Source organism: Glycine soja, chromosome 18 (assembly GCF_004193775.1).
Source record: "Glycine soja cultivar W05 chromosome 18, ASM419377v2, whole genome shotgun sequence".
Lineage (NCBI taxonomy): Eukaryota > Viridiplantae > Streptophyta > Magnoliopsida > Fabales > Fabaceae > Glycine > Glycine soja.
In genome coordinates this window covers 56,078,225-56,099,661 of record NC_041019.1, presented here as the reverse complement: position 1 = coordinate 56,099,661, position 21,437 = coordinate 56,078,225, and the positions used below count along the sequence as shown (strand labels likewise).

Below are 21,437 nucleotides of genomic sequence, written 5' to 3'. Positions count from 1 at the left end.
AAACCGTAATTTCTCAATTGTTACGTTTAAAGTAAATTACAATCACAGATCTTAAGGTTTTCTTAGATTGCACTCAATGTTTTCATTTTTTTATCTCTACATTACCCCTTTAATTATTTGAAAAATATTACTTCCATATTCTTTTAACATTGCACTAACTTTCTCAATGATGTTTGGTTTTACATTGGATTTTTCATAATCATGCTGAACATCAATTAACATGATTTTAAATAAATTTTCACATATTTAATTATATTTTGATGAATTGATTTAGGTTCATAAATGATTATAAGTTTAAGTAATTTTAAATAGTTTCTTGTTGGATCAAAATATTTATCCTTAATTTTACCACTAGCTTGTTTTTTAAAAAAAAACATTAAAATACAAATTCCATCACTTCAAAATAAATTTTAACCAAAATTAATTTAATATAAAAATAATTTAACTAATGTTCATCCAAACAAACACTTAATTGTTTTAAAGCATTGAAATTTGTGTATCCATGTAGAGGAGATTGCCATAAACATTCAAAAAATTGGGAGGAAGAAAACTTAGTGTTAGTATAATTTACTCGTAGGTTTACATTGCATATCAATTTCTACTTAGTATCAAACGTGAAAAGTACCGAACATAAACTCAATAAGTAAATCAACATAATCAAAAAAGAAAATCAATTACCCTAGTTCCTATCAATGTTCATCCTTGCCTGACTTAAAAACTGATGGTGTTAATAAACATAAAACAAAGACACGAGAACTACGTTGAAAAAACAATTTTAGGTCCATGATCCTGAGTTAAAATAATTTTAAATAATTTTTGTAATGTATTAAAATAAATTATACCAATTTTTACCGCCAACTTAAGTTATGAGAGAACATCAAAAAATAAATCACACTACGATTTTAACTAAAATCAATTTAACTAACATTCATCCAAACATATACTTAAGTATTTGAAAAATATTAAATCATGCATTCCATTAAAGAACAATGCTATAAACATTAAAAAAAAAATATGGTACAATCTCAAAAAAAACTCAAAAAGTATAAGTATAATTTACTTATAAGTTTATGTTACACATCAATTCCTAAAGAGTGTCAACATGGAAAAATATTAAATATAAATTCGATAACTAAATGAGAGTTTCAAAAAGAAAATCAATTACAATAGTTTCAACCAAGGTCCAACCTAAAAGGACTAGATCCATTGGTGTTGTAATGGTCACTCATTGGGTGAGGGTTGTTCCTCACTTGTAAACTCTAATTTGACTCTATCTTTAGCCGATGTAAGATTTGGGTATTTTTTCCAATACACCCCTTCACACCCAGCCCAATATATCATCTAATAATGTGAGAGACCTAACTTAACCCCAAAAGCTAGCTCAATAGGTGAGGGTTGTCCCTCACTTATAAACTCTAATTTAGCTATATCTCTAGCCGATGTGGGACTTAGGTATTTTTTCCAATAAGGAGAGTCCACTTCTCTACATTTGGATGTTATCCTCCCCTTTTGCTTATTTATTCAACATTTATAAACCCAAATAATTAAGATAAATCAAGCGATTTTTATATAAACACCACAAAAACATCAATTGCATGAAAATCTTATTGCAGTGGACTTACTAGCTACTTCTCTACGAACTTCATATTCAGAGAAAGGATAATCGTGTTGTGTGTCATGTCGACCATATTTAATTTTTCTCCTTTCATGTGAAAGTTGTTGAGAGTTTGCTAATGCTTCCTAACACATCTTTAAGGCCTTAATGATTTAGAAAAACTTCAATATTAATCTTCTAATCGCTAAAATCAATGTCACTGGTCAAATTTGTACGTCGAACTTTGTTGTAATCATCACCAAATGCTCCCGAAGTAGGCTTTAGATATCGGTTGTTGTGCAAAAAATGTAATCTTTTGGTGCAAGACTAGTTTTGATTATAAGAATGTCACAAAAACAATACAAATGAAAGGGAAAACAAAACGTAAACAAAGGATACAAAGTTAATCGTGGTTCAAAGCAAATTTCTCCTATGTCTACACTAAAACACTTACATTAACATATCATAAATTTATAAAAGTAGAAGACTTAGTCGAGTAGGTGTCTTTGTCTCCTCATTTGCACTTAAAAAAAAGATAATGAATCACATAGTATTACATTTGTGAGAAAATGCACCAAAACATGACTTATGTAATTTGCAAACAAGCAATGAGGAAGTTACGAAAATAGTTTGATATAATCATGTAATTAGCAAACTAGATACCACGTAACTCCAATAGTACAAACTAACAAACTAAATACAATCGATTAGAGGTGTAAGTGATCTAAATTGAGTTAAGTTTGATATATTTTTTCAATCTAATTCAATTAAATTTAATTAGATCTGATTAAATTGAATTTATCTTTTTTTATTATTATTTTATTAATTCAATCAAACTTTAATTAAATTAGATTGGGTTAATTATCGAGTTTGATCATTAAAAAATTATCACCTTTAAGTCTTAAAAAATTACGAAAATCCTCACATAAGGATATTTTTTAAAAATAATATTCATAAAATAGTATTATCCATATGATAAATAGAAAAAAAATATATAAATATATATCATAAAAAATATCTTACTTTAAAATAAACTCTAAAATAATATATTATCTTAAAATAAAAATATATTAGGTTGAGAAATATATAAATTGAATTGAGTTTTAATCGATAAAAAAATTCTATTAGGAAGTTAATTATATATAAATTGAATCGAGTTTCAATCGATCAAAAATTCTAAATCCATCCATTAATTCAAATTTAATTGGGTTTATTAAAATTAATCCAATCGAAATGAAACCCACACAAATCTAAATGAACTGTGTGAGTGGATTAAGGTCAATTCGCTTACTACCCTAGAATTAATGATCCACCCAAGTTTTACACTTTCTATTTGAAAAGGGTATGATCCCAGAATAAATAAAAAATAATTAAATTCTCTTTCTCTTAATTAAGGAGTGATATTTTATTGGACAGAAATATCAATCAAAGAGTGATCCAAATTCCAAACCCCATAGCATTAGATGTCACACTCGCATTACTAAATTAAAATTAATTATCCACTTTGCAACACATTTATTTAATATATATTTTATCAAACCACCACAAGAAAGTTAATACCAGTAATAATTCCACTTTTTAACACATTTATTCAAATCATCAATCCAATTTAATTTCAACCTCCACAAACAAAAAGGTGTTGGGATGCTATCATCAATTTAAATTTAATCAAACAGAAATTAACACAAAAATTCAATTAACAATCAACAACAGGAAAACAAAAACGTGTTGAAACGATGGTGACGAGGGTCTTGTTATTTCTCTGATAGTACGAGATAGTAGTATATGATATAATCTCTCACAGTGGTGACTGGTAGATAATTGATAGAAGAACCTTTTCTTTATTGGCTTTTTTGTTGTGTGTGCACAACACAAGTGCTGCACCTCCCTCCTTTCCTTCACTTTGAACAACACCACCAACAAAGGCGAGTGTGTTTTGTGTGCGTGTGTGAAAGTGTGTCTTTCACACGGCGGGAAACTGAATTATTTGGACGAATAACCCCTCTCCCTCCAAACCAAACACACGCACACACACCACCCCTCTCCTTTCTAGTTCTCTCTCGAAAACCCTAACTCAATATAACATTTCATATTCTTCTTCCGATTCCGCTATTCTCATTTCTCAAACATGACAGCAGCGTTCCAAGAAGGCGGCGGCGGCGGTGGCGGTGGTGGTGACGATGACGCCACCATCGACGTGCATACCACGCGCGGCACTCCCATCCGCTACCTTCCCCTCGACCACCTCTACTCCGCCACCTCTCCCTGCCGCGTCACCGCCAGCGGCTCCTCCAACGTCATGTCGAAGAAAATCAAAGCTCGCAAACTCACCCTAACGCATAACAACCATTTTAACAACCACGACCAGAAGAAAACGGCGCCATCTTCTTCTTCGTCCCTGACCCTTCCTCCCAAGCCCCCTCTCCTCTTCGTCTACTCGCGGCGCCGGCGCAAGAGGCATTCCCCTTCCGCGACGGCGTCGTTTGCCGACGGCGCGGAGAACGACGAGAGCGAGAGGAGGTTGCTGAAGAAGAGGAAAATTGGGAGCACTGAGTTGGAGAGGCTGGGTGTGGATTTGAATACTGCGATTGGGGATGTTGACGGGCCCAGATTGAGGGAATGCAGAAATCAATTTGGGAATTCCGGTGCTGCTGGGAATGCTAAGTGTGGTTCCTTGGAGAATTTGCCCAAAATGTTGCCCGAATCTCGCAATGTGAAGAAATGGGTCGGGTAATTCACTTTTTTTTTTTTGTTTATTAACTCTGTATGGTGCTTTGGGAGAAAGTGTTGCTCTTGTGGAAATTGGGGATTGTGGGTCTGCTTTGGAATTTTGTGGGTTTTGAGAAGTATTGCTTGTTTGGACTTAGGAAATTGAAGATTCGTAGGTTTGCTTCGGAACTTTGTGTGTTTTGATAAAAGTATTGCTTGTTTGGACTTTAGAAGCAGAAGCTCCGTGAATTTGAGCTTTGCTTGAATTTCTGCTTCGTGTTTTGTGGTAGGGAGGGGAAAGATGAAAAAAATCTTAGTTGCTAGATCTCACTAGCCAAAATGGAAGATTCGGAGTATCAGCTTTTATTTAAGTGTTTATTGTTTCTTTTGAAATGTAGTGTCTGTTTGGACTGAAGGAATGAGAGCTTCTGATTTGGTTAATATGTAGGGGGAAAGGAAAATGTTTAGTTCTGTGGATAGGGTTGTGAGAGGTTTTGTTTTTGTGGGTTTGTGATTTCTGTATGGTAGGAGTTACATGGTTTTTAATTGCACTTGCTGCAGGTTGACTTTTGATAATGCTGATCCTGAGGCGTTTGTTGGATTACGATGCAAGGTTATGTTTTGTAACGTTTCCGTTGTATGTTCATTCCACTGAGTTTGTTTATGCAATTACGGTTTTTCAATGTTGAAACTTGTTTTCTGCAGGTTTACTGGCCCATGGATTTAAAAGCATACATTGGCTATGTCAGAAGTTATGATAAGGAAACTAAGATACATCATGTATGGCCTTTATTATCTAAATTATCACTCTAATATGGATCGCTTTGAGTTAAATAAATGAATAAATTTGTGCATCTTTGATCTATGTGTTTTTTACAATATTGTACATGTTTGAAATTTCATCCTTTCATTAACAACTATATGCAGGTCAAGTATGATGATGGTGATGAGGAAAGTTTAATTCTTGCAAATGAAAATATAAGATTCCATGTTTCCCGCGATGAGATGAAACATTTAAAATTGAATTTTGCCAAAGTTCGTGACAATAATGTCTCTGATTATGATGTTGAAGAGATGCTTGCATTGGCTGCTAGTTTGGATGATTGTCAAGACTTTGAGCCTGGGGATATCATATGGGCCAAGCTAACAGGTTTGTTCTCAATCTTGTTTTGTTGTTCCATTTGCAAATGGTTGTATGCAGAAACCTTTATTTGAATTGATGCCCTATTTTTTAGAATTTTGGTGCACCATGTCTTTGAATAACTTCCATTATTATTTTTGTTGCATTCATTTCATATGTATACTTTATGAAACTAGTATGGTAAATTATTAACTTGTATCTGGTATCATACTGAAGCTGCTGGAATGCATTCTGTCCCATGATCCTCAAATTCAAGCATTAAAGTTGAACTTAATATAGTAAATTATTAAGTTATATCTGGTATCATACTGAAGGAGGCTGGTATACAGTCTATCCCCCTTAATGTCAAAACAAAATTCACACAACATAGAACAAAGCAGAATTCAGAATATAAGAAATTTTAACCTTACCATTGTTTTACATCCTTCTTGTAAACTCTATTTTCAGGAGATCATACTATGTCTACTTCAAATTACCTTATTTCTTTATTACTTGCATTTCTGGTTACTATTAGATCTTGTTAATTTTGTATCATCTATAATGCTTGTGTCTTTTTATTATTTTGCAGGCCATGCAATGTGGCCAGCTGTTGTTCTGGATGAATCACTTGCTAGCAACTGTAAGGGTTTAAAGATGTTTTTGGGAGGAAGATCAGTTCCTGTCCAATTTTTTGGCACCCATGACTTTGCAAGGTTTGATATTCTGTGAAAATTAAGAAAAATAGTGGGAGACCGTTGTCTTTATATTGTAAAATTCTTTCCTCCTTTTTAAGATGCACTTCTCTGTTGCATATTCTTCATGTTTTTCAGGGTTAGACTGCAACAGGTGAAATCATTTCTCAGTGGACTTCTTACTGATCTACACTCAAAATGCAAGAAACATAGTTTTATTGAAGGTTTAGAAGAGGCAAAAAGGTAATGTTAATTGTGCCTTTTCTTTTCTTTCCATTTGTTATTATATTTCTTACACAGAACATCAAATGTTGTGAACCGTAAAATGTTGATATTGCAATTTTATTGGACAAATTTATTGCTAATTTGCATGTTTTTCTTTTTCAGCTTCTTGTAGTTGGTCTAATGTGCTAGAGTGGCTACTTAAAAAATTGCATTGTGGAATATGAATAAAGTATATTAAACTGAGGAAGCAAGTTTGATAATCTTCTTTTCCTTTTTCTTATCACCTACAACGGGTCAATGTATTTATTTTTCAAGTTGTCTAATATTTAAGTAGTTTGGCTAATAATGTGATTTTTCAGTTTTTTGTTGACCTGTGATCTTAGATTCATTCAAATGCACTATATCTTATGTGTGCTTTAGTTGCTGAGGGTAATTCTTAAGGCATTGTGTCTCCTGCTTAGTCAGCTTAATTAAATTAACGAGCTAAGCCTTCATTGTCTGTAATGTTGCATTTTCATATATCTCTTTGCATTGATAATCAAAATGGAAGAATTTTCAAATGGTTGCTCAAATTTGTTGATTTTGCAATTATTTCACTCAAACAGATATTTAAGTGAACAGAAGCTTCCATCAGAGATGCTAGAGTTGCGGAAAAGATGTACAGCTGATGACTGTAACAACATAAGTGGAGAGGATGGAGGATGTACAGATTCAGGTGATGATTGTTTAAATGACAATGGGACTTTGACGGCTCTGGAAACCATTGAAACTTTTCCATATGAAGTAGGAGACCTCCAAATTCTAAGCCTTGGTAATTTTTCTTGATTACCATTATTTTTTTGTTCATGTTAACCTTTTATTAATCTTTTTACCTGATTGGATTTTTATTTTATTAATCTTGCAACTTTCTGATTTCCAAGATAACCATCAAAATGTTGATTATTCTTTTCATAGGATAGATTGGGTATTTGGATCTTTATTTTATTAATCTTGCAACATAGTTGTGTTTTCAACCAAAATTGACCTTGTTTTCTAATAAATGCAATGGCTGAAAAAAATCTCTGGATTTACTGCATGCATATTTTATTAATTATATATCAGGAAAGAGGCTGACTTCTCTCTGGCTCTCTCCCCTTTATTGTGTTACTTCCAGGTTATTGGCATTTTGGCTGTCGCCAAATGGCCAATGTAATCATAGGGATGTTAAACTTTCTTTTTTGTTTTCAGGAAAAATAGTTGAAGATTCTGCTTTCCGGGATGGAAGATTCATCTGGCCTGAAGGGTACACAGCAGTGAGGAAGTTTACTTCAGTTACTGGTGAAACATTTATTGTTGTTGTTTGGGGTGTTGACATGTCATATTCTTTTGATTGGTTTTTGAATGTTAGTTAAACATGTTATATTCTTAATTCTTGTAATTCTGTTTTTTTTTTTTTTGTTTAGACCCTAAAGTTTCTGCACCTTATAAGATGGAGGTGTTGAGAGATCCAGAATCCAAAGTTCGTCCTCTGTTTAGAGTGACAGTTGAAGGTGGTGAGCAGGTTGGTTTTTACTATATGATTTTTTTTATATATAAGAAATGATTTTGCACCAGTAGACATTTGTTTCTCTTTCTCTGATAATTTGATATTGAATTATCTAATGTTTACGCTGCTATATATTTTTTTTTATCAGCTAATGTTAGTTTTTTGTTAGAATGCTAGCGGGGTCAGGGGGTTCAAACTCATGCCCCCCCCCCTGCCAACCTTATAATTCCCACAGTCCCACCAATGACATGTTATTAATGTTTGGTTGCAGTTCAATGGTTATACACCATCTGCTTGCTGGAATGAGGTATACGAAAAGATAAAGAAAATGGAAAAGGATGCTTCTGAAGGTACTGTTGCTGGTGGGGAAGAAAAGAGCTACGAATCTGGGTCTGATATGTTTGGTTTCTCCAATCCTAAAGTACTTAAACTTATACAGGTATGTTCTTTTATTAATTCTTTGTTTTGATCTGGAACATAAGTCAATAATTTGGAAACTAATGGAATTAACCTGAAAATGTTGTAATTTATTCCTTGGAAGGAAGACAGTGAGCTAAGAGTGCTTGTTTTTTATATAACTCAATGGTGTGTATCATTTCATATTAGCTGATCACATCCAGTAGGATAAAGCTTGGTTATTGTTGTACCAAGTTGACACTTTTGCAGGCATTGCCAATCTACTCATGTGCTTCCCTTCTCTCTACTATTCTGCATCTTTTTTGCTTGTTATTGGCTGCGTGATCATTGTTTAGCTTCATCTCTCTCTCTCCCCCCTCTTTCTCTTATGCTATATTCAAGTTCTTGAGCCAACCAAGTGTTTTTGCTATAATGCATGTACTTTTCAAGTTGTGTACCTGGCGCTTAATTTTTACTGAAAGAAATGCTGTTATTTTCAGGGATTGTCTAAATCCAAAATCTCTTCAAAGAACTCAACTTGCAAGTTAGGTTCCAGAAGATATAATAATAACTTGCCTCTTGGTTATAGACAAGTTCATATCAATTGGTTTGACCTCGATAAGTGCAATGTGTGCCACATGGATGAGGTACAGAGTTTTGTTTTCCTCTTCAATCCTCTAGAGCTCCTGCTTGTTGTTTTATACACTTGTTCTTGCTTGTTTGCTTATATACTCCATGTTTTGCTTGTTAAATGGGAGTTATTTATGTTGTAGGAGTATGAAAACAATCTGTTTCTGCAGTGTGACAAATGCAGAATGATGGTATGGCTTCTGTAAAAAAATTTATGCAATCCCCCACAATGTGATACTGCTAAAAGCTCTACTACTTTATCCATTTATTGATATTGAACTGTGAATTGTAATGTTCACTTAGGTCCATGCTAGATGCTATGGGGAACTTGAACCTGTTAATGGGGTGCTATGGTTATGTAACTTATGTCGTTCGGGTGCTCCTCCTCCACCTTGCTGCTTATGTCCACTCATAGGTATGCTGAAATCTTTTAATATATTTATGCTGAAAACTAGAATTATGTCTTTGGGTATTTAATGGAGTTTCTTCTAGGTGGTGCAATGAAGCCTACTACAGATGGCCGGTGGGCTCATTTGGCTTGTGCCATGTGGATACCTGGTTTGTTTGTGTATGACTTTATTTACTCTCTTTACTCCTTAGTTTGGTTATGTTTACTAAGTGTTAAATTTTTTGCCAGAAACTTGCTTAGCTGATGTAAAGAGAATGGAGCCTATTGATGGTTTGAGTAGAATCAGTAAGGTAGGCTTTCATTAATTATTACTCTATTTTCTTTTGTTTTGCTTTTGTGTTTCTAAGTTTTTTTTGGCTATGAACATTTTTGTTAGTTTTTTTTTTACCAAATTGCTCGTGTCAATGATTTCGTCATTAGTTCTTAATCAGTATGAACTGCTCCATTTGCTTTCCTTTTAATTCTGTATCTGAACAGGACCGCTGGAAGTTGTTATGCAGCATATGCGGTGTATCTTATGGTGCCTGCATCCAAGTAAGTCATCTGAGTTTTAAATTAAATAGTTGTTTAAGTTGGCCGTTTCTTGGTCAATTGGCAGGTAACTCTTGACAGCTGAAGCACCAAATATCTGTTACCTAATCCACATCAATGATCAATCAACAACCTTATGTCTAAAGTGACAATCAAAACATACATGAATTTCACTGCCATTTTTTGAAAAGATTTCATGTGTGTATGTGGGGAGCATAGCTGGTGTGTGCTTGAGAGGAGCTACTCTTAACCATACAAATATACAAGAACGGTCAAGATTATACTTAAGTAAAACCAATCTTGAATATCAATGTTTGATTGTATGGGTCTATATTAGCTTGTCTTACTCTCACTTGATGTGTGCCATGTGTCTATGTTTATGCATGTATAACACATAATTCATGGGGCTTAGCTAGTATTTATCATGTTAAGTGATTTTTTAAAATTTTAATTGCATTTTTTTTCTTATGGCAATTCTGTAGTGTTCAAATAATTCTTGTCGAGTAGCATACCATCCACTCTGTGCACGTGCTGCTGGTCTCTGTGTTGAGGTATTTCTCCTTTTTTTCCCTCCTTTTTCCAATACGTGTTTTTTAAGTTATTTTGTTTTAACCTCAATAGTGTGTTGGTTTGATACAATTTGTAGCCCAAAAAGTAATTTTGTTTTCATTTATTTATTTAATTTTATGATGTATAGCTTGAGAATGAGGACAGACTGTATCTCCTTTCTGTTGATGATGATGAAGATCAGTGCATACGCTTGCTTTCTTTCTGCAAGAAACATAGGCAACCATCTAATGAGCCTTCTGTTGCTGATGAACGTATGGTCCGAGTTGCTGGTCTATGTTCAGACTATGAACCACCGCCCAATCTGTCTGGTTGTGCTCGAAGTGGTATGATATTGGACACTTGTTTTATTAAAGCAAATCATCACTTTCATATCGTTTGCTTGCTTAACTTCCAGCAACCAAGAAAAAATAGAAATTATGTTTGGTGACCATTTGCTGTTGCACTGTCTTTCAATCCATTCTCTTGTTACGTTGCTATTTTATATAAATTCTTGTTCATGTTCAGCATTTTGTTTCACTTCCAGTTATTCCTTATTTAACATAAATTGAATTGAGTTGCAAATCACATGCTTCGCTTCATACTGGATGACTGGCAAGGATAGTCAAATCACATTGCTTGAAAATGATTTTCTTTTGATTTGATTGAGTCTTCAATTGTCTGTTTATTAAACAGTGTTTTTAGTGCCATCTGGAAAGGGAAATAGTAGCGTGCTAGGAGCTGGGTGGCAGAGTAGCTGAGCTGATGTGTAAAATGTCTTATGAGTGGTGTCTTTTTTTTTCCCCCAAAGATCAATGCCAAGCCACCCATTTATTGTATCTGGTAATCAGCCAATGAATACATACAGGCAACCTCAATCTATCATTTTAGTTCATAAAATGGGTTATTTTGCACTGGTACAAAGGATGCTCTTGCATCTCTTGCTCAAGTTATTAGTTGTCCAGCTTGTTATGCCGTGTCTTGGGTTGATTTAGGTGTGAATTATATAATTTGGTTAAGGATGCTTTTTGCATTGATACTTCTAAGGCTCAACTAGAGGCCATGAAGATACATATATAATATTGAAGTATGTAGACCACTATTGTATGTTGCTTGGATTGGGTAATGGGTATGCAAGATGAGTCACTTTTTCAATTTGATGAGTTTTGCACTTTTTATATCTTTCGTGGGAAAGATTTTGCTGGAGGTTCTCATCTATGCATTTTAGCTCTCTTATTGGTCTAGGATATGCACTTCTTGTTATCTCTATTTGGCCCTCTTAACTTATAAATTACTCAACTTATATTTTAAAGATAAATTTATTAAATAAGGTCTGTCTTTATTCTTGGGCAGAGCCATATGATTACTTTGGCAGGAGAGGTCGAAAAGAACCTGAAGCACTTGCAGCTGCATCGTTGAAACGTTTGTTTGTGGAGAATCAACCTTACTTAGTAGGTGGATACTGTCAGCATGGTTCACTAAACAACCTAGAGCCTTCTGGCAGAGGAGTCTGCTCTAAATTCTTTTGTAGCCAACAAAGGCTGAGAACCTCTCTGGTTGACACATCAAACAGCATACTTTCTATCTCTGAAAAATATACGTACATGAGGGAAACCTTTCGGAAACGACTGGCATTTGGTAGGAATAGTTCTGCTGCAATTGTGATTTTTTTTTGGAAAGTTGACTATTACTGATTAAGGTTGTAATTTGAGATTTAGCTATGGAGTTATCCTGTCTTACCATTAAATATTGATTTTTTTTAAGGGAAATCAAGAATTCATGGATTTGGCATCTTTGCAAAGCATGCATATAAAGGTGGAGACATGGTAAAGTGAATAATTTCCATCTGAATTAACTTCCCTTGTTAGAGCATTTCAACTTTAAGGATGAGTGTATTGATTTTATTTATTCAGGTGATTGAATACACTGGTGAACTTGTTAGACCACCTATAGCTGACCGGAGAGAGCACTTCATATACAATTCGTTGGTGGTAAGTGTTTCTGAATTATCAAACGTGCTGGTATAGTTGTCTGCAGCTAATTTGTTTGAAAATGATGTTGGCTTAGATCAGCTAGTAAAGTTTAATGGTATTCTTAGATTCTTTTCAGCTGGGCTTTTTTATTTTTATTTTTCTCTCTATTTTCTCATTCCCAAGGGGTGCTTGTATTTTCAATTATTGCACCTTCTGTTATGAACAAGATAGTGTTTCTGGAATGTTATGTAGGTGCTTATGAAAGATGAAGTAACTTGTCTCTTTCCCTGATGCAGGGTGCTGGAACATATATGTTTCGTATTGATGATGAACGAGTCATTGATGCTACTAGAGCAGGAAGCATTGCTCATTTGATTAATCATTCTTGTGCAGTATGTCCTTTCACACTTAAACTTACGTTTTACATGAATTCATTTATTGCTTGTTAAACATTTTCATATCAATTAGCCTTAATTTGATGTATGATATTCACTTGATAGTGTTTAATGTACATTTTTTAGCTTATTATTTGAAGACTGGAGCCTGGAGGATTTCTAATTCTTAATATTGGGGATTGTATGCTTGAGAATACTTAAGCCCTGTTATATTGTATTGACAGATTTATAGCATTGTTAAATGACTTTTGATAAGATGGATTGCATTGATTGTGGAACAGTTTGGTAAGACCTATAAGGCCTTAACTATACATAGTTGCCCTGTCACATGAAAGTAGCCCTTAGTAGTCAATTGTGCATGGTAGCACTGCTAGGTCTTTTTGCGACCCTCTGCCATTTCTGTGTGGCTCATTGCGGATCAGTTTTGTGTAGCTTTGCAAATTGCAACTGTTTTTGTGTGAAATTGTGGCCATCTTGGCACTTATTCTTTCCACAAGTGAAAATCCCTCTTCTCAGTCTTCTGGCCATCGAATGGTGTTGTTTGGTGCTGGACAATCTTGGAATTTTGTTCCATTTTCATTTAATCAGATCTGAAACCCTACACTCTCCCTCGCTTGCCCTACCCACTCAGTGAGGAACTTCAGACCTTCTCTCTGCGGAAGACCCAACTTTCTCTGGCTAGATTTCTGACATCACACAGCATTTTCCAGCCACTTCTGGCTGACTCCTGTTTTATCCTCTGCTGTTTCTCCTCTCTCAAAGTCTGAATCAGGCCTTTTGTTTTTTTTAATGTGCTCTCCAGTTCTTCTAAGCTCTTCCCTTCATTTTTTTTATTCTAATTGGGTATGATCTTCCCATTGATTAACTTTAATGGCTTAATATGAATGTCTTTAATTTTAGGTATTTTTTTCCAACATATATGTGTGGCAGAATTTATGTAATGCGTACCTTGACTTCAAAATACATGTCATCTTGCTACCTTCTATATGGCTGCTCTGTGCCACTGTATGGAATTGACTCCTATGCTTTTGACTTTAGTTTGTAAAAATTGCAATTCAACTTGTTTATTTACAGAAGAATTCATTCAGCCTTATTTTGGTTGCTAAAGAAAAAAAATAATTGCTTATAATTTTTGTTTGAGTGCAGCCAAATTGCTATTCCAGAGTTATAAGTGTTAATGGCGATGAACATATTATAATATTTGCGAAGAGGGACATTAAACAGTGGGAAGAGCTTACATATGATTACAGGTTTACCTCTTCTCCAAATGAGTACTGACATGTGAACAAAAAACCATACAGAACTCACTTTTGTATTGGTTTTAGTAGTGTGTGTAGCACTACACTTAGCAAATATTGTAATTCTTTTTAATTTAATATTGTGCTAACTTTATTTAATTCACGTGACAGATTTTTCTCAATTGATGAACGACTTGCTTGTTACTGTGGCTTCCCAAAGTGCCGAGGTATTGTAAATGATACTGAGGCAGAAGAACGAGCAGCTACCCTATATGCACCACGAAGCGAATTAATAGATTGGAGAGGAGAATGAGGTAAGCAACCATGATCTTTTTTGTCTGTCACCTTTGGTCAATATTGAACTTTTAAAGCATAACTTTTATTGACGTGGATTATTTGGGTGGGCAGAACATGTTTGCTTCACCCATTGTTTGGGTATTCTTTTTTGTCAAAAGCTCTCTTGGCAGTCTGCATTTTAAGCAATTGAGGCAGAGGGAGCAATTGCTGCATGGATTTGAGTCTTTGTTGTTGACACTAGGCATTGCTAGCAGAATTATAATTTTATGGAGGTCATTTTTGGGTAAAATAGGATTAACTATGGTTGCACCACGTTAGCTCTTTGGAGTAATTTGCACATGCTTGTGCATGTTTACACCATACATGATTTGTAGGTGGCAGGGTTTTGTTTCCCATTGTTTTTATTTTTAATATAGATGGGATATCTTATTCAGGTTTCATTGTTTCTTGTATTTCATGCGAATGTTAGCACTTAGCAGTGATGTTATAAAAACCAAATTGATTATTGAACTGGTGTAGACAATAACTACTTGTAGTTGAATTAAAATGATGATAATTAAATACCTGTTTTTCAATGTTATACAATATATTAAGTAAAAAAGCTAACATTAATCATGAGAAGTCAAGTTGAAAAAAATTGAATGTGCAGAAGGATCACATTGTATGTTGTATAAGATAAATCAATAATGAAAGACTAATATTAAAAGACTAAATTTTCAAATTTTAAATCAATATAAAATACAGGTTTTATACAACCCTGGAACCTTTAGTTGTCGTGTCTCTTTTGTCCTGAGTTTTGACATAGCGGGTCATCTCCTTTTGTCTCTGGTTGTATTTCTCTGAGGTTCCTCTGCATTACAAGTTTTTCATATTTAGAGTCAACGTCTCATTTCAATGAATCTGGTGATTAAATTAGTTCTGCTTTGTTTTCGAATTCACTAGTTTGCTACTTTTGCAATTCATTATTCAGCCATATCATTCATTTTATTTTGTTTTGCAGATTTTTTACTGTAATATTATGCGTTTAAGTTCCTTCTGAAGATGAATTGTTTGTCCAACAACTTCTCTCATGGATTGTACCATTTCCTTGAAAGGACAGTGTTGTACATAGTACATCTGATTCTTCCCATTGTTTTCGTCATAACCCCAGCTGAGCGGTATATGTTGGCGGCTCAAGGCGATTTCCATTGGTGTTCTGGTTATAATGAAGGGAAAGATGTCACCAAACTTTTTACAAATGTTTCATTTGAAATTCATGGCCACAATTACGGCCCGTTTAACTTCAAGAAACTTGCTGAGATATTGTAACTTGTCATTGGATAGGTACAGTTGTAATTACATCAAACCTTCATAAAAATGAAAAGAAATCGAGAATTCGAATGGAAGTACTTGCCGATTGTGTCATTGCCTCCGGAGTTTAGGTATGATAAATGTGCATATATAACTAGCTTGAGTAGTCATGATAGAAGTTAATACTATGCAAACGAAAAATGTCAATACTTTTGGCTATACGGAACTCAATACACAATTTATCTTAATCAGTAAATGTTAGTTGTTACTATTATTAGTTTTTGTAAGCGGAATGATTTAAATTTGTGAACTCTCCCTCCATTTCTTCTCTTTTTACCAACAGACTTGCTTAATATCTTTAGAATTCAGTATACAATTGAGTCAAAGTGGGACCAATCAATACCAAAGTGCCTAATATACTTTATATATTTATTATTATTTTTGTTTTGGAATTGATGAATTATATTCAACCATTTTTAGTCTAATTACGTACAATAAGTAGACTAATGATTCAAATTAAATAAATGGATTTGGGTTTACTTTGCTGACTTTTGGTTTTCTAAAATAAGTTGAACGAATACCTTGATATATTTCTTGGAAGCTTATATTACGTGGTTTCTAACGAGTTAAAAAAAATATTTTTATTTATAATAAATGGGTCTTGGACATAATTGGTAATTGTCAGACTATGATGTAAGCTTAGTTCACCACTCGTGATGATAGACCTTTTTTTTTGTGATTTCCTGATGATACTCACGCTCCTATTGATGCTCTGATGGCATTTTACACCATCTAGATTTGTTAATTGAAGACTGGAGGCTAGATTCAGTAGATCTTGTTCATATGCACTTATGTGCTTGAAAGATCAAGATCGATTTATAAAATTGCTTCAAGAGAAGTATGTACCCCTGGAATTGATCTTGATTTGAGATGTTTTAGATATTAGTTTAATGGAATGGTGGCTTATGAACTCTTGGCAATTAGGTCATACTTTGTTAAAATTTGTCAATAAATATCACTGACTTGATTTATTAGTGTAAATATTCTAATTTTTAGGTTAGAATGTAAATTTCGAGTTATATTAGAAAACCAGTCTTTGTAACATTGAGATTGTGCAAGGTATTTGTGATTTTCTTGTAGTAATATGCCATTTCCTGTAAATTATTTCTCGTTCCCATTAGAGGAATTGTACTATACAACTATTACCTTACTAAACCTATAATGTTTAATGTCTAAGTACCCAAAATCATAGTCATGTATCATCAAACTCTATTACCAAAAGTAATTGGTTAGACATAGGATGGGAACATTGCCATCCTATCAAAGAAAATTAAACCAATGAAATTGTCTAAAATAACCATGAAAGGAAGAATTACAAGAGGAAAACATCTATGGGGAAATAAGGGTAATGTTTGAGCTTGCCTAAGCTGTGTCCAGAAGAAGTTAAAGAAGAGTTGTGGGCACTTGAGAAGTATAACAAGATGAAAAAGAGTGATGCAAAATAAACACAAAAAATTGAGTAAATTATGCTGATATTACTCTATGAGGTTTATTTAGATTGCATTTAATGTCTCTTTTTTAACATTTACAACAACCTCTCCTCCGTCAATATGCAACGAAATATTTTTCAAACAACTAAAGGAGGCTAGTATAATGTATAAGAGATGTCAATGTAAAGTTTCTCAAACAATTAAGGAGGTTAGTGTAGGAATAGAAATAAGAGGAATATCATGTGTAATTTGAAAAAAATATCAGAAAATGTGAATACAGTATCGTTTATACACATGCGTAAGGTGATCTACGGCTCAGGTCTCCTATTTTGAGGGACTCCACAACTTTCAAAAAATTTGATTTTTTTAACTTTATAATTTTGGTGAACTTTTTAATATATAAGAGTTTTGTGTATTATTTTTTTTATGGTTGAATTTATAAATTCATGAAATTTTTTGTCGATGAATTATTTATAAAATACGTTTCCGTTTTTCGTTGTTTAGGGGTTCTTTTTTTAGTTTTTGCTTCGGACCTCAAAAATATCCAAGACGGCACAATATGAGTATATTTTGCTAAAAAGATTATATATTGGAGGAAAGAGATTTTAGAGAATTAAAATTCAAATATCTCTTAGAGAATCCAACCATTGGGAAACAAATTTAATGGAATATATTTGTAAGCATTTCAATCAGAATAATGATTAAATTTAATTTTTGTTGCTCAATATTGATGTGTATTTTTTTTTATCACTAATATGTATTATTATAAACTTAAATTATCTTGATGAATAAATATTTTAATTATTAAAAAAATATTTTTGAATAATTTTTTTCATCATTAAAAATTATATAATTAATTATTTTTAATTTATTCTAAAATAAATTATTGAATTAGAAGATGGATCACTTGTGAGACTTAAACAAAATGATTTAAGATCACAAAGTTTGATTTTTTATTGGAATAAAAAATTAGAAAGATTTTTAGAATGACATGGCAACCTGAAAACCCGAGATATATAAAAAAAATTAATTAAGATCACAAATTTTAATCATCTATTGAAGATGCTCTTAGTGCTTTTAAGAAGAGTGATTTGAAAAGACCTATTGTTCTATTTTGTAGACGACGGAAAACTGTAATTGCAAAACACCGAAAGATGAAATTGAAGTGTAAAAGAGGTTTGTGACAGACAAGCTACAATAAAGGTCCACCAATATATTGCTAAGTTTTGGTACCAAGCTGAGCTTTCTTTCCACATGATCAAATTGCAAAGCTTTTATGTCATGCTTGCAGCTGTTGGAAGTTTTGGACCGCATTTACGACCTCCAAGCTATCATGATATAAGAGTCTCACTCCTCCAAAAGGAATTGGAGTACATTGATAATTTAATGATGGGTCAAAGGGAACAATTGGCAAGTTTTGGATGTTTCATAATGTCATATATGCTTGAATGGAAATGAATAAAAGTATTTGATTAACTTTTTGGTGAACTCTTTTGCCAGAACAATGTTCACCATGTCAGTTGATGGGTCTACCTTTGTGAAGATAGGAGAAAAAATATTTGAATTGCTTGATTCTATTGCGGAGGAGATTGGTGAGAAAAAAGTTGTCCAAGTCATAACTAATAATGGGGGTAATTATGTTTTTGCTGATTCTTAGTTGGAAGAAGAAAGACTTAAAATTTATTGAACTCCTTGTGCAGCACATTACATAGACTTAATGTTGGAGGACATTGGTAAACTTCCCGGTATAAAGAAGACAATACAATGAATAATCCAAATTGTTTACTTTATTTATATCTATTCAAGTACTTTGAGTTTGTTGAGGCCCTTTACAAACAAAAGGGAGTTAGTGATACATGCAGTAACTAGATTTACAAGATGTTGTTTTCTTTACATGGAAAAAGATTCACCAAGAGAAAGCAAATCTTTAGAAAAATGTTTGTCTTAGACGTGTGGAATGCAGACAAGTTGTCAAAGAAACAGGTAGCAAGTAAAACTATATATTGATGTCGAGTTTTTAGGAGAATGTGGTGTATATACTCTAAGTCATGACTCCTATTGTGGAAGTGTTTCGGCTTGTTGATGGTGAGGGAAAGCCAATTATGAGCTATATCTGAAGCAATGGAAAAGGCAAAGGAAACTATATATTATGAAGTTTTTTGTTAGTAAATACAAGGATGTGTTTGAAATCATTGAACGAAGATGGAATATCCAACTTCATCACCCATTACATGTGGTTGTCCACTTTTCGAATACAGAGTTCAATGACAATTCTCATATGCAATTTGATAGTGAGGTTATAAGGGAATTATGTACATGCATCAATAAGTTGGTGGGATATCTAGGTGGAGCAGAAGATCATGTTGAAGTTGCACACTTATAAAATTGTGGATGATATGTTTGGGGAGTGATATTGCCATATTAATGAGAAACTGTTTCACCGAGTAACAAACAAAGCTTATATAACTTTTAAACTTCTATTTTTTAAGTCACTTGCTTAAATACTGTTTAATACATTTTCTTTGGCTTTGTAGCTCAATTCCCAATTTGCAAAAGCTAGCTATAAAGATCTAAAGCTTTATTTGTAGTGCATTCAATTGTGAACATAAATGAAGTGTCTATGAGGAAGTAATTTGCTTTTTTTAAAGTCAATAATCAATTCCAAATCTTTCTTATAATTATTTCTTAGTTATTTATCTCAATGTTAAAGATTATATTGAGAAAAGGAATAGGTTTGAGCATAAAAGATTGCATGACTTGGTAACCAACCCTTAAGCAAACCATAAGGATGAAGTTGATCCAATTAACCTCTGTGATATTGATGAATGTAATGAGTGACTAGTCAGAGAGATGGATGGGGACGATGCTGAAGTTGGAGATGAAAGGGTTTTTGAGGGAGATAATGGACTTACATGTTGAGATGTTTATAAGACTTCAGAGATTGGAGAGCCTAGAATGTATACGGGGATTAAAAGGAAGCAACCTGCAAGTAGAGAAGGCACATAATCTCGAAGAGCTTTTAAAAGAGGCAACAGAGGGACTTCTTCAACTAGGAAAGAAAAATTGGTTCAAGTTAAAGAAGCTGAGGATTGGAAGATATTAGTGAGGAATAAGATAAAGAATTGCAAAATGTTAACTTTTAGATTTGGAAGATATTAATGAGAAACCAGAGAAAAAGAAGAAAATTTACAAGATATCTGTCAGGAATGAGAGAAAGAATTGCCAAATGCCCAAATGTCACATTAAAAGTTGAACCATACTACCTGAACTCAAAGCCTCTTCATTCACATCCTCGTAGCACCTTCTCGGTCTGTATTGATGAACTTTAGGAAAACAGAACGATTGCAATTTTGATTGACAAATTTTCAATCGTTAGTTTAAAAATAAGTTATCAACAGTTCGAGTATTTCTGACTCTATATTAAATTGTGTTTATGAGGTGTGTAAAATATAAAATTCTAAACTAAGAATAATAAAGTTTGAAAATAACGTATACAAATTAAATGTAATTCATAGAGATAAATTAGTAAGAAAAAAAAAGGCTTTCTGCAGCACATGGACATAATTTCTTTGGCCACCATTATTGAGCTTTAGCTCCTTTAGGGCTTGAATCAAAACATTTTGACAAGGTGATATACTGCTTCCTATGACTCTAATCAAGGGCATTTGAGAGCCCGTGAATAATTTACTTCTCTTACTCTCTTTTTTCAGCTAATTTATCTCCCTTTTCTATGTTGGCATTACTGGTGGCGACATTATTTGATACACTAATGCCAGGGACAAAAGTCCATCATATTTGTCATATTATCTTGTATGAAGATCATTAAGGATGTCTGGAAGTCATTGATGACCTAACAACTCAAATTAGTGACAAAAAATCCAGAATATTGTGTATTCGTTTATTTTCGCTGTTCTTTCTTTGGATCGTCTGAGGTGCGGCTAATTAATAATATTTATTTACTATAGGTATACACGACAGGTCAGTTAGTGTTATTGTACTTGTTAAGTCATTTGTTAATGTTATAGAAAAAACTAAAACTGTTAAAGAAGAAAATTATAAGAATAAAAAATGCTAAAAAAAGTTTTAGAAATTAAAAAAAATTAAGAATTAAAAAAAATATTAAACCCTTTAAATATTACGGGTTTGAACTATCATATTTAATTTTTGAAATCTTTATGACACTAATAATCTCTCATGAAGGTAACTATATATAGTAATCATGATCATATAAAAAGTAAACTTAAACGAAGTATTAGTTATAAGATAATGATAATACACATATAGGTGATGGCATGGCAGATATGAGATATGTAGCATAAGAGAATGTTCTCATGGTATGGTATGTAGTAGAAATGGGGAAAGAAAAGAGACATTAGC

The 21,437-nt window shown here is 33.2% G+C and overlaps 1 protein-coding gene across 1 annotated transcript; it reads left to right on the top strand.

The window, feature by feature from the left end:
* The first annotated feature begins 3,395 nt into the window (after positions 1–3,395).
* On the top strand, positions 3,396–15,844 carry LOC114396218 (histone-lysine N-methyltransferase ATX2-like). The gene is made up of 25 exons (XM_028358124.1): positions 3,396–4,324; positions 4,865–4,916; positions 5,009–5,083; positions 5,231–5,453; positions 6,013–6,136; positions 6,254–6,358; positions 6,946–7,151; positions 7,568–7,657; positions 7,783–7,880; positions 8,137–8,304; positions 8,762–8,908; positions 9,035–9,082; positions 9,195–9,306; positions 9,384–9,449; positions 9,529–9,590; positions 9,778–9,834; positions 10,314–10,382; positions 10,529–10,724; positions 11,731–12,015; positions 12,142–12,203; positions 12,291–12,368; positions 12,647–12,742; positions 13,892–13,995; positions 14,155–14,297; positions 15,281–15,844. The coding sequence occupies exons 1-24, from the start codon at positions 3,723–3,725 to the stop codon at positions 14,294–14,296; spliced, it is 3,267 nt and encodes a 1,088-aa protein (XP_028213925.1). The 5' UTR covers positions 3,396–3,722; the 3' UTR covers position 14,297; positions 15,281–15,844.
* The last annotated feature ends 5,593 nt before the right edge of the window (positions 15,845–21,437 follow it).